At 41.5% G+C, this 14,644-nt stretch overlaps 1 protein-coding gene across 1 annotated transcript; it reads right to left on the bottom strand.

The window, feature by feature from the left end:
* Positions 1-9,332: 9,332 nt before the first annotated feature.
* LOC149024156 (Tetratricopeptide repeat (TPR)-like superfamily protein) lies at positions 9,333-13,664 on the bottom strand. The gene is made up of 2 exons (XM_089144480.1): positions 10,617-13,664; positions 9,333-9,714 (listed from the first exon to the last, which is right to left on the bottom strand). The coding sequence occupies exon 1, from the start codon at positions 13,342-13,344 to the stop codon at positions 10,735-10,737; it is 2,610 nt and encodes an 869-aa protein (XP_089000606.1). The 5' UTR covers positions 13,345-13,664; the 3' UTR covers positions 9,333-9,714; positions 10,617-10,734.
* Positions 13,665-14,644: the final 980 nt, after the last annotated feature.

Raw genomic sequence — 14,644 nt, 5'->3', positions numbered from 1 at the left:
AGCTAATTAAGGTAAGGACAGTTGTTTCCATAATAACCTAGATTGCATGAATCTTAGTTTCTAATTTGGGAATTTCATGAGTTTACTGTTGTTCTTCCATTTTCTTATTATGATATTATTGTTGTAAGTACTTTAAGTACAGTAGGTCTTATTCATGTAATTTTCTTATTCAATTGATCATGTTTATATGTTTATCTTTCTATATATTGAAATATCAGTTGTGTATGTTATGATTGAATTGGGAATGTGATTGCTTAGGTATGATTTGGGATTGGGGAATGTCCTTTTGATTCTTTTGTTCTTGGACATCAGTGGAAGTGGTATGGGACATTTCCTATGGTGCCCTTTGACTATTTTCCGGATTATTGGTTGTCATACCTAGGGCTTGTCTAGCAGTGTTTGGCTAGGATGTCCCTGTTATATTAGACCCAATTCAGAAGGGTAATGAGACCGAGTAACCCATGGCAGCAGTGTGGGTTTGTGGGCGCTCAAGACCAGTAACCAACCCGTGGAGGACATGGATCACATTGTGGGGGGCATTCATTGGTAAGGTTGCAAGTAGTAGACTTGGGCTCATTGGCGCTCAAGACCGGTATCCAACCCGTGAGAGGACATGAGAGCTTCCCGTTTATTATTTGTGGATGACCAATGGGGTTGAAGAGTCCATAGTCCGAGTTGGTTGTAGCTATAGGATACGCCAACTCTAGTGAGAAGGATATTGGAAAGGATCGCGAGAGGCGAGGAATGAAAGTATCTAACTCTAACTTGATATAACTAAGTTGAAGACTCGCATTTGGCTAGGTTTAACCTTAAAATGTGCCAATACTCAAACCAATGGTGATGTGAGAGAGCGGTGACCTAAACCCCAGCCAAGGAATGTCCGAGAGGGATGCAAGATACCGAGATGGTTGAGGGAGAGTGATTTGAGACCTACCCAGAGGAGTATGGTGCTATGACTTAAAGCATGTCTGCCAATAGAGACCAACATACATAAAGTTAGATTCATACATGCATTGTCTATTTCATATCATCTTGCATTATGTATGTTATGAAATCATGTTTTATTATGTTACTGTAAATATAACTTGCCTTGCTGAGTTCTTTTAAACTCACTCCTTTTTGCAAATATCTTTGTTAGACTATACTGCAAGTACTGACGACTATGAAGGCTAGTACTATGAAGCACAAACAGATGACGCGGGTGAAGACATATTGCGTCAGGATTAGTCGTACTCACGTGCTTGTTACGCATTATTTGGATTCTGAGACTTTTACTTTTAGAAGTTGTATTTATAAATTAAAAGAGACCTTAGTTTAATTTTGATTACTTCTTTTCTATTTCTTTCATTTTTGGGAATCAGTTGTAATCTTTCTTTTGACTTTCGATCTACTATTCCGCTGTGTTATGTGGAGTGTTTTTCCGCTACACTCTACATTGATTATTATATTGGTATCATTCTTTCCGCACTCTGATTATGATGTTTGTCTCTGAATCTTATTTTGATCTCTCTGTTAATGTAATATAACATTTATTATGTCTTGTTCATGATTGTATTATTGTAAATGTGGGAGGTTGGTTTCCTCGATACTGATCTTCGGGGCTATGGATCACACACTTGGGTATGCTAGATAGGGTACTGGTTGGGTGGATGTGACAGTATCAATGTTCAATGTGATACCTTTTACAGAACGCCTTGAACCCGAAGCCTTTGAATTGTTTTCCATTGTTGGTCACTAAGACTCGAGGTATCTCGAATCGGTAGATGATCTTTTCTTCAAAAAATTTCTCCATTTGTTTTTCTGTGATGGAGGCCAAGGGTTCTGCTTCGATCCACTTTGAAAAGTAGTCAATAGCTACGATGAGATATTCCTGACCCCTTGTGGCTTTGAGCAATTTCCCAATTAAGTCCATCCCCCACATGGCGAAAGGGGTCGGGCATAAGATCAAGGAAAGTGGCACAACTGGTCCTTTCGGGACAGTGGCGTGTTTTTGACACTACTCACATTTGCGGACGTATTCGAGGGCATCTTGCTGCATGGTTGGCCAATAGAGTCCCAACCTCAAAAAATTTTGTGCCAGTGCTTTCCCACCCATATGGGCACTGCATATTCCCTTGTGGACCTCCTCCATTGCGTACTTGGCTCAGGATGGACCGATACACTTTAGGAGGGGTTCAGAGAACGATCTTTTATACAATTGGTCATCCCCTCGCAGCTTGGTTTATGATTCTTCTAGCCTCTTTTTGATCGGTCGGGAGTTTGTTGTCATTTAGGTAAGACGTAATCGGGCTCATCCAATCGGATTCCTGCCTGACCTCCATGATCTTGATCTCTTGTATGCTTGGGGAGTCTAGTTCTTCTATGCAAATTGTTGAATCGAGCGTTTTGTACTTGGCCATAGAAAGTCTGGATAGTTCATCGGCTTCTTCATTTTCCTTTTGGAGTATTTGCTTGAAAATTACTCGATCAAATTCCGCCTAGTATTGCCCAACCTTCGCGAGGTATTTTGCCATCCGATCATTCATTGTGCTATATTCCCCTTTGATTTGGTTTACAACCAAGTGGGAATCGCTTATTATTTCCAATTCCCGTGTTCTTAGGCCACGGACAACTCGAAGGCCGGCCAGGACAGCTTCATACTCAGCTTCATTGTTGGAGGCTGTAAAGTTGAACCTTAGTGCATAGCTAATTCTAAAACCTCTCGGGCTTTTTAGGGTCAATTCTACCCCTAATGCCGAGCTATTGCTCAAACCGTCTACATGTAGCAACCAGAGTCTCTCGGTATCATTGGGTTGATCGGGATCCTTGTTTATTGTCCGAGGAATGCTATTTTCCACAATGAAGTCAGCCAGAACTTGGGCCTTGATGGCCATCCTTGGCTTGAACTCGATTTGATATTCACTGAGTTCTACTGCCCATCCAACCATTCTCCCAACCACATATGGTCTATGCAAGATTTTTTTGACCGGGAAGTTGGTCGGCACAATTATTGGGTGTGCCTAAAAATAGGGCCTCAGCTTGCGTGAAGCTACCAGCAGGGCTAGGGCTTGCTTGTCAAAATCCAAGTATCTCGTCTGTACATCGATTCTGTCACATCCTCCCAGCCGGTACCCTAACTGGCATACCCGAGAGTGTGATCTACAGCCCTAAAGATCAAGTTTAGGAACGATCATATCCATTTCGCACAATAACATAATCAAAAGCAAGAACAAATCATAATGTTCAAGTAATTTATAATAAAAGTCAAGAAAGGATCTCAGAAGGATCACTATAGAATATCAGAGTGCGGAATAACAAGATACCAAATCAAAAGACAACTGTAGAGTATAGCGGAAATATACCCTACAAACACATGCGGGAGGTAGATCGAAATAAAAGTAAAGCTCTAAGCTAATACAAGTAAAGTAAAAGATAAGTCTAGAAGAAACAAAAGAAATCTAATCCAAATCTTCAGTCAGCTCTTCTTGCTCTTCAGTCTTCATCTTCTTCACCTTGTGCTTCCTCATACGTACCATCAAAGAAATCTGAACTCTGTAGAGAAGTCTAACAACAGATTGTACAAAAAAAGGAATGAGTTTCGAAAGAAACTCAGTAAGGCCAGTTAATCCATAACAACATAAATAACATGGAAGCGAACCATAACAAGATGCAATGCAATATGAAACAGATAATGTATGAATGCATCTAAACTCTATGTATGCTGGTCTCTATGGCAGACATGCTTTAAGTCATAGCACCGTACTTCTTTGGGAAGGTCTGCTCACACCCTCAACCATTTAAGATATCTTGGGTTCCCTCAACCATTTAAGATATCTTGGGCAGCCGGTTGGTAATGGGTCCTGCATCCCTCAGGACAAACCATGGCAGGGGGTTAAGTCAACACACTCTCTCACAACCATTTGGCATAAGTACCGGCGCATGTCAAGGAAAAGCCTAGCCCAATGCAAGTCATCTACTCAGTTACATCAAGTCAGGTCCAGATACTTCCATTCCTCGCCCCGGGCGATCCTTTCCGGTATCCTTTCCACTAGAGTCACGGATATTACTCACTGGACTCATCAACCCTATTGGTTATCCACATATGGTAAACGGGAAGCTCTCATGTCCTCTCACGGATATAACTCACCGGTCTCGAGCGCCCATGAGCCCAAGTCTAGCCATATGCAACCCTCCAATAAATGGCCTCTTTCGAGTATCCACAATGTGATCCATGTCCTCTCACAGGTTGATTACCGGTCTTTAGCGCCCACGAATCCCCATTGCTATCACGGGTCGTTCGGTCTCAATACCCTTCCAAATCGGGTCTGATATAACGGGGACATCCTAGCCCAACACTGCTAGGCAGCCCTAGTATGACAACTAATGATTCGGGAAAGCGTCGATGGGCAACCCCGGAAACATCCCATACTATTTCCGATAATGTCCAAGGACAGAATTGTCAAAAGGACACCTCCCAATCCCAAACCAAACTTAATCAAACACAATCTCAGATTAGTCATGACATACACAACCAGTAGTTCATCATATAAAAGAGAATGTAAAAGCAAAATCAGATTAAGCAGTAATAAGTAATTCATATAACATGAATAATGAAAAAGATGATATAAACAAGTGCTACTGTTCTCACAGTAGGAGATCAGAATTAAAGTACAACAACAATAGGTAATCTCATAGTTTCACAAAGTAGAAACCAGAGAACAAGTAATCTATGCAGTTAAGGAAATAACTGTCCTTACCTTGATTATCGCCGAAGATAATCCAAAGATCAAAGAGAGAGACACCAAACATGGCAAATAAACCCCTAACAAGCATAGATACAACATTAGGAAAGATACCTAAAAGATCGGAGAGCAAACAAATCAAACTGAGCGAAAATTGAAGCTACTGACTTCATTGGTCGATTGATTGGTTTACTGACCCAGTCGACCAATCGAGTCAGTACGGGATAGTGAAAATTGTTTTGGCCATAACTTCTTCGTTTGAAGTCGGATTGATCCGAAATTCGAAGGGGAACTTCCTAGGATGTATTAGAATCATATGGGAAGATAAAATCCTCAAGTCATGGTAAAAATATGGGTTCTTGATTTGACCCAAGAAACTAGGGTTTCAACCTTATGGTTCCCATAAAAAGGTTATGATCACGAAAAGAGAGGGAATGATTGTTATCAAGAAAATAACAAGATATCATAGGAAATCTAATTTAGGTTATCACAAATATTACCCATGAGGTTTCCCTCACATGGGAGGTTACCAAGGGTTTCCAGAAAGATCATTCAAGGGTTAGGGTTAAGGTTTCAAGAATCTATTGGCTAGGGTTAAAATCATGATGATGATCATAGATCTCAAATAATAGAATGAGATCATGGAATAGATGGTTGCAAGGATGCATCATCTTTTTCCTGATCTCAATCAAGAACAAGAATGAAGAAAGAATAATTTAGAAATCCTAATTAGGTTAAACATGGATCATGAAGAAAATATAGTATGATCAAGGATAAAGAATTAAAGATTGATAGGTTACAATTCTAGTAAGGAAAACACATTGATTGGACGTTAACAAGATCAAACTAAGAGTTCTTGGTTTGATCCAAGAAGTTAGGGTTTCACCTTTTTTTGGCTTGCAGGAAAAGGTTGAGATCGCAGGAGGGAGGGAATTGATGATTGGCCAATTACAACAAGAAGAATTAAAGAATATTGAATTTAGATCAACCTCCACATTACCCATGAGGTTTCCCTCATATGGGGGTTACCAAAAAGGTTCTCATGATGACCACACAAAGTTAGGGTTTCAAGGGTTAGGGTTTCCAGATTAGGGTTTCAAGAATTCAACTGGCTGGGGTTGAGATCATGATGATGATCATAGATCTCAAGGAACAAGATGAGACCATGGAGTGGATGGTTGGAAGAGTGCATCATCTTCTTCCTGATCTCAGCCAAGAACATATTAAAGAAAGAAAATCAGAGATGGAGAAGAAAGAGTGAGTATACACATACCTTTGCTGCAGGAGGATGAAGATTTCTTCAAGTCTTGTGAGAGATCACCAAGGAATGCAAGGGAATTGATTAGATTAGGGTTCTAACTCGTTCCAGAGGCTTAGGAGGCAGATGAGGCGAAGAAATCCCGAGATTTGGACTTAAATAGAGCAGCCACGACCTAATTAGCAAAAACAGAACTCATTGGTCGATTGATTGGTCTACTGGTCCAATCGACCAATGAGTCGACCAATCAGGACAGTAAGGTTCAACAGGGATTCGGAGGGTCAAATTGAGTGAGGTTTTCTTCTACGAGTCAATCAAGAAGTCTAGTTTCTAGAAATACCTTCAGATCAAGCATGGGAGTTCATTAGGTCCACCAACTAGGCTCACCTTCTTCAATGCGCAAGCAGGATTTGCCAGACATAGTTCAGCAACTTCAAACAGAGATTTGGAGGGCTATATGGGGTCAAATTGAGTGGGGTTTTCTCCTACAAGTCCATCAAGAAGTCTAGTTTCGGGAAATATATTCAGATTGGGCACAGGAGTTCATTAGATATTTCAACTAATTCACCCCTCTTCGGTGCGCAAATTCAAAACTAACACTGACAATGCTCTCAAGTGAGGGGCATCATCGACAATGTCCATGGGCTTGGGTTCCGACACCAAATCATCAACCAAAAGGGTCTACAAGCAACAAGCTAAGATCAAATCAAGGTCCAACTTTAAGGTGTAACATTTAAACTAACCCTTCTTTACCCAAAACAGATAGGGTGTCCTGGCTAGGTTTGGGCTGGATTTCACAAATGAGCACATGGCTCACATAGTAGACAAGGTTTTGGGTTGCCTCTCCCTTGACTAGGACTGCACTGACTGCGGTCGGGGAGATGGCTAGGTTGAGAGTAAGATTTTCTCTAGGAGTAGGTCGAGCCAAAACGGGGGTTGTCCCGAGCGATCTCTTGAGCTCTTCGAAGGCTTGTTGGTACTCTTCAGCCCATATGCTTTCTCCCTGAGTTGATGTGGCTTTGAGTGCTTTGAAGAATGAGTTACATTTTTCCCCAGCTCGGGAAATGAATCGGTTTACCACGGCCACTCTCCCGGTTAGACATTGGATATCTTTCACTGTTCTAGGGGGCTGCATATCTATCAGGGCTTTGATTTTCTCGGGGTTCACTTAGATCCCCTTTTGGGATACCATAAAACTAAGGAATTTCTTGGATGACATCCTGAATGCACAGTTGTCCGGGTTCAATCACATTTGGTAAGTCCATAGCATGTCGAATGCTTCTTCTAAGTCTGCCAAGTATTTTGCCTAGGCCAAGCTTTTCACGAGCATGTCATCAACGTATACCTCCATATTCCTCCTGATCTACTCTTTGAAAATTTTGTTTATGGATCTTTGATAGGTTGCGTTGGCGTTCTTCAACCCGAACGGCATCACCTGGTAGAAGTAGCTTTCCCGATAGTTCATAAACGAGGTGTGTTTTTCATCATCCCGGTTCATGAGAATTTGGTTATACCCGGAGTATGCATCCATGAAACTGAGAACCTTGTGCCCGGCCGTTGCGTCGATGAGTAGATCTATTATCGGTAGTGGGTAGTAGTCTTTCAGGCGGGCCTCGGTCTATGTAATCGACACACATCCTCCACTTCCCGTTTACCTTTTTGACCATTACTATGTTTGCTAGCCAGGTCAAGACTCGATCAGATCAATGAAGCCTGATCGCTCTAGTTTATCTGTTTCAACCCTGATTGGCTCGTGTTTTTCTATTGAAAAGTTTTGCCTTCTCTAGATGACCGGGGTTGCATCTTTTTGAATCCACAGTTTGTGTTCAGCCACCCTCTTGTCAATCTCGAGCATGTCATTCGCCTATCATGCAAAGACGTCTACATTGTCCCACCATAATTCGGTCAACTCCTTCTTGAAGGTCTCAGGCTGTTTGACCCAATCATTGCCCCGTGTTTTGGGTTGTCCTGGTGTAGTTGGATCCTTTCTAACTTCTCCACCAATTCAGCTCTTTGCATATTGTCCTCATCCCAATCGTCTCGGACCTCAATGGTTAGGACGGTTCCCAACCTTTCGGACATGTGCTTCTGTTTTAGGTAATTGACATAACATTGTCAGGATGTGGACTGGTCGGACTTGCACTCCCCTACCCCGACTTCGGCAAGAATTTGAGTTTCATATGTTTGGGTGAGATATTGCTTCTAACGCGTTGAGCGTTGGGCGCCTGAGTATTACGTTGTATGCTAACAAGTCCCTCACCACCATGAAATTGACTCGAACTCAAGGTGACGTCCCTATCTTCAGGTCAAGTTGGATCGTACCTTTTGTAATGGCCAAAGATCCTGCGAATGGTTGTGCAAGGAGTTAGCATATTGTCATCCAGTTTTAACCTTCTGAAGGCCTCATATGATACTAGGTCGAAGCTAGAGTGTCATGACCCGCTTTTCATTTCCATAGACAGCACCAAAGACTGTTGTGTCTCAGATCTGATCCTGGTCCCAACTTAGTCGAACTGACTCCTGGTCATCTTCCTGAGTATGAAGATGGTGATACCTACAAAAGAGGTTAGACGCGAGCTAGCTAGGATGCCGGGTAGCCGCCTCCAATGGCTAAGTTAGTTGGTGATCAGATTAAGGTCATGTGGGTGTGCTGCATAGGAATTCACTAAGGAAGTGTTCGTGTCTTACCAAAGGAGTGAGTCTTCATTAAGTAATGCATGAGTTACCTTGTTTGGAACTGACACGGTTCTAATAACCGTCCTGCCTGACTTGCCTCTGGGGTGGACCTTCTATTTGTGTCGTTGTTGCCTTTTTGCCTTAGAGTGGATGGAGCCTTCCATATGAGTTATACATGATCGATCTATGTCCCAACCATATAGCCAGTCTTATACCCGAATGGGGTTATAACGAGGTCGGGTACATTCTTCTTGTATCATATATATGGGGTTATAACGAGGTCGGGTACATTCTTCTTGTATCATATATATATAGCTAAAAAACCCTAAATATATTAGGAAAATAAAACAATTCAAATTAGAAACCCAAATCTCCCAAACCCACTAAACAATGGAATTTGGCAATCAGAATGACACCTACTAGATGAAACCCAGTAGGGATTTTGTAGAGCTTTCTGAACTGTTTATTTTGATATGATGTGGGTCATGTAACTCCTCTCGAATCAAAAGTTACGGCCACTTGAAGATTTACTGTAAAACTAGGCATGTGCCAATCAAGAACACTAATTTAAGTGATGTTTTAGACGAAACTAGCAATCCAACAGTCTCAGTGTGTTTATTAACATTAAATTAGGCTAGACACCAAATTTGGACCCCAATGACCTAAAATACCCCTAGAAATGCGGGGGCCAAAATTTCAGCGAAATTAGCCAGTTTGCCAATTTCGCCAAGGGGCAAACCGGCAAATTTCGCCAAAAATTCGCACCTTGCTTGAGGTAACCCCTGTACAATACCAAACCAAAAGAGGAGCTAGACAAAACGGCCAAGTTCTTTCCACAATATTAGGTAAAAGCTCAGTTAGAAATTGACTACCAGATCATACTTATTGCAAACTGATTCCTTTAGTCTCTGCCACTCTCATCCCATGTAGGATCCCATCAAGGACAACTTCCAGCTTTGTCTCAAAATTTGAAGCATCCACCTGCCTATGTTCACATGAGCCATTATGGACTAAAAAAAGAGCCCCATCTCCATTGGTTCACTGAGTAGGATCTGCCACCTGTAACCACCGAAGTAGACATCCGAATAAGATGCCAGTCCAAAGAATAGAGAACCCACCCCTACCTATAGGAGTAACCGTAGGAGAGAGAGAATTTGTACCAATGCAACAGAGAAGACATAATTGCAGTTCTTCAACCCAGAAAAGAATAGTTTGCTAAACCTTACCTGGGTCAAAAGACTATTTGTTACATAAACATTGCTAGCTTCCAGATATAGTAAAAAGACAGCCAACATAGAAAATAACCAATGCAAGATAGGTTTGTCCCATTTAAGTTTGATGCACCAATTCACAAACAAATCCAGCAAAGGTTGAGCCTTCAGAAATTCAGATCTGAGGTCAAGAGGACCCGCAAACAAAATATGTTTAGCATAACACAACCAAAGAAAAGATGCCAAAGAGATTTTGTTCCATTGCCACAATGACTACAATTATCATCCACCTTAGCAGACTTACCAATTTTACCTTTGACAGCTAAACCATCATTCAAAGCATGCCAAAAGAAAATTTTACATTTAAGATGAAGATTCAACATAGAAAAGAATATTCACCATCTAAAATACTTAACTCTTGGATAATAAGAATGAGTAGAAAAATGAAGAGCAGCCATCTTGGTACAAAACTGAAGCATGTTAAGATCTATAAATTAACCCATGAAAATGCACTAATCGAGTTCTCGAGAAGGGAGAAGTCATTTGTTACATTAAGAAAAGAAAAATCAGATTGCTACGTAGAGCTTCGCAAGTGCAAAACTTCCAAGTGATGATAATCCTTTCACAATCGTTCCACACATCACGATAAGTTCCCAGACATTCATAGTCTCCAAAATCAAACACTAGGAAATGGAAGAAATAGAAAGGAAGAACCCTGAAGGGATCAATCAACAGTTTTCTATTCTTTACCTGTTAATTGTATGAAGACCATGAACTTTTTTGTGTCTAGGTTGGGAAGGCTGGGTGTTAATAGGATTGACCAGGCTTCAAATACCTGAAACTGGAAACCAATTTGCAATAATTTTAATTACCAGTAATCCCCACATGAACAATGGCCTCCCTTGAAGTGATGGAAACGGTTTGAATCCCGTACAACAATATCTCTTCCCTCAATCACTGAAATCAACTTAATAACAGTGTGACAGTCACCACATACCCTTAGGTTCTTAACAATTTGAAGAGGAACACCTGGAGAGGTGATGATTAATCCAAGTGCAATGGCCAGTCTTTCACTATGTTGAGACAGAATGGCTTCTTTATGCTCCTCCTCTACATCATGAAGCACAAAATTTGTATCTGGGCGGTATCCAGCATCCTTTAATCGTGTATTCAGTTCTTCAAGTTTTGCATTTATGCAACTTGACAAGGGATGTGATTGATCACATGCCATGAATGAGTGTATCTGGTTCTTTATTTCAATCCAGCTGTACCCTGCCTCTTTCTTCACTTTTCTTTCATCCATTAGCTTCCTCACCTTTGCTCTGTCCTCCCATTTTCCAGCTGCTGCATACATATTTGATAACAACACATAGGCAGCTGAATCTTGTGGCTCAAGAGACATGAGGTTTTCTGCTGCGAGCTTCCCCAACTCTAGATTACAGTAAACCCTACAAGCTCCCAATAATGTCCGCCAAACAGTTGCACCTGCTGGAAATGGCATTTCTCTTATGAGGTCCATGGCTTCTTTTAGCTTACCTGCTCGACTATAGAGATCAACCATGCAGGCATAGTGTTCCATTGTTGGATTGATAGGGTTATCTTTGATCATTGAATCAAAGTATTTTTTACCTTCATCCACAAGACCTGCATGAGTACAGGCCAAGATAACACCAATTAATGTTATGCCATCCAGTTCTAAGCCTTGGCTCTCCATTTCCTCAAAAATTTGAAGGGCCTTATTACCACAACCATGCTGTGCATAGCCTGAGATCATTGAATTCCATGCAACTAAATCTCTCTTTTCCTGATTCTTAAAAACTTCATAAGCACTCTCTATATTCCCTCTCTTTGCATACATGGTAACTAGAGCACTGCTTACACATATGGAATTTTCCAAACCAAACTTGATTAAACTCCCATGAAGTTGTCTCCCCTGCTCTACTGCAGCTGTAGGACGTGCACAAGCATTAACAACACTAGAGAAAGTGAACTCATTTGGCCGAACACCCTCTTTGCACATCTCACAGAAAAGGTTAATGGCTCCTTCAGAATCCCCAACCTGAGCGTATCCTGCGAGCATAGCTGACCAAGCTACGATGTCTTTCTCATTGATTTGTCCGAAAATAATTGCAGCTTCTTGGATATTTCCAATCTTAACATGGGCATCCAGTAGAGCAGTACCAACTGATGGCGAGTTCTCATAATTAGTTTTGATAATTTGAGTGTGGATTTGAAAGGGTGAAATAGTGGGTGAGGCTGTAAGGATGGTTGAGTAGGTGAAGTGGTTTGGCTTGACACCCTCTCTGATCATCTCACAAAATAGATCAGCAGCTTGATCTATTCCACCATTTTGCAAGTACCCAGAAATGATAGCTGTCCAGGAGACCACATTCTGTAAGCCATCCATCATTGAGAACAAAATAGAAGCATCATCCATTTCACCACACTTGGCATATGCTACCATAACTCCCGTTCCAATGTTGTTATCAGAATCCAACCCATTCTTCAGAACCTGGCAATGCACCTGTTTTGTAAAAGGCAGCTCCGTAAGGTTAGAGCATAATTTAGTAATTGATGCAAAAATCGATTGGGTCAACTTAACACCCACAAGTCTCATCTGGTAGAAGAGCTGGAGTGCTTCAGTATCAAAACCATTCAATACAAATCCAGCAACCATGGAGTTCCATGAAACTGCATCCTTGTTTTCCATGCCTGCAAACACCGCTGTAGCATCTCTGATTAGTCCAGACTTCAAGTACATATTAATCAGTGAGTTGCAAACATATGTGGCGGACTCAAAACCAAGTTTTATAACCAGCCCATGCACTCGAATTCCGTCCTCCATAGAGTGAGTGGCAGAAGCAGCAGCAAGAACACTCGCAAAGGTGAAAGGGTTAGGTTTAACTCCCTCAAGTTGCATCTGACAAAAGAGTTCGAGAACACGGTCAGCCATCCCGTTGACTGTATAACCTGAAAGCAATGAAGTCCACGACAACACATTTCTCTCTGGCATCCTATCAAAGACTTTCTTTCCGTCCTCAACTCTATTGATTTTCATGTACATGTCAACAAGAGAAGTGCCAACGCTAACATCAGCTAGGAAACCGGATTTGATGCAGTGGGAATGTATCTGTTTGCCAAGCACTTGATCAAGTAAGCAGCTGCAGACCTTAAGAACAGAGGAAAGAGTAGAGGCATCAACAGGAACTCCTGATTGGCGTATCTCCAAGAAGACATTCAGGGCTTCACGATTGAGATTATTACGGGTGTAGTGGAATAGCAAGTTATTCCATTCAGACAGGTCTCTCTGCGGAATTTTGTCGAACATTGGGAGTACTTGAATCTCTGAATCCCAGGCGAACGCTGAAGATCCGTAGAATAATGGGTAAGAGTGTAATGAAATTGGGAGTTGCGGGAGGGTTTTCAGAATTTGCCTGATTTGGGTTTCTTTCATTTTGAGAAGTTGTCTTAGAATCATGTCGAGTCTTCCTTCTAACGTTTTGTGGTGGTAAATGGTGAGGGCTTAAAGAATGATAGGGAACTTGTAGAGTGCAAAGAGGTGCCTGGAGGAAAAGGAGGCCCATTGTCATTTGTGAAGGGGCGGCCTAGAATTATTTTTGTACATGAGGAATGCTGAATGCTTGCCCAATTGAGGAAACGACCTATCTTCCCATGTTGACATATTCACTTCACTTCACTATGAATCTCTTCGTTGAAAAAATCTGAATCAGGAATCTCGGATGCAAGTCCCAACCAAGGTTAGAAAATTCGGTGTCAGTAACCATCGAAACCCTTAAATGTCGGCTATATTTCGCGGACAAATATTGCCGACATTTAAAAGGGTTAAATACTTAAATTTAAATTCATGAGGGTCCCAGCCTCCCAGCAACACGCACGATTCCAGATTTTTCTCTCCAGTACGCAACACCAAAAGGCTAATAGCCTAATACATGTCACTCAGAACTCTTACATCCGCGAATCTCGGATGCAAGTCCCAACCAAGGTTAGAAAATTCGGTTAAATTTCGGTGTCGGTAACCTTCAAAACCCTTAAATGTCAGTGATATTTCGCTGACATTTAAAAGAATTAAATACTTAAATTTAAAATCATGCGGGTCCCAGCCTCCTAGCAACACGCATGATTCCAGGTTTTTCTCTCCAACATGCAACACCAAAAGGCTGATAGCCTGATACATGTCACTCAAAACTCTTACATCCACCTCTCTCTCTCTCGCTCTCTCTCTCACGCCCTTACTTTGCAACCTCTCATTCATGAACGGAGATCCCTTACTTTGCAATTTCTGCAATCATCATTCATGAACGGAGATGAAGTTTAGCCCACCGAAATTCATGAACAGAGATGAAGCTTAGCCCCTGAAGAAGAGAGAGTCGTCTTTCATGTAGAGACTTAAAAGGAAATTTTTGCAGAGACAAGAGTATATATATATATATATATATATATATATATATATATATAAGAGAGAGAGAGAGAGAGAGAGAGAGAGAGAGAGAGAGAGAGAAGGGTTCTTTGTTCCTTGTTTGCTAGAGATGACTTTTTGCAGAGAGAGAGGAAAATAGAGAAATAGTGGTAGGTTGTAGCGGTGACAGACGTCACTCATGACTCGTCTCTGAGCGTGGTTCGAAGTGCTTTCCTCTCTTTTCTGACAATTCCCATTCTTAATCCTCTGATCTAGGTTTCACAAAAGAGGCAACAACAAAGATGGAGGCGGTAGCAGAAGGCAGAACAAGTGAAAAAACTCGCTGGAAAATGCAGAGTAA

The sequence above is a fragment of the Hakea prostrata genome, chromosome 2 (assembly GCF_041222555.1).
Source record: "Hakea prostrata isolate BN-2017 chromosome 2, UWA_Hpros_2, whole genome shotgun sequence".
Classification (NCBI taxonomy): domain Eukaryota; kingdom Viridiplantae; phylum Streptophyta; class Magnoliopsida; order Proteales; family Proteaceae; genus Hakea; species Hakea prostrata.
The sequence above is the reverse complement of the archived record's forward strand: the minus strand, read 5'-3'. Positions and strand labels throughout refer to the sequence as shown.

Excerpts from the sequence above, each read along its gene's own strand:
- LOC149024156 (XM_089144480.1), bottom strand. The coding sequence starts at position 13,344 with ATGATTCTAAGACAACTTCTCAAAATGAAAGAAACCCAAATCAGGCAA.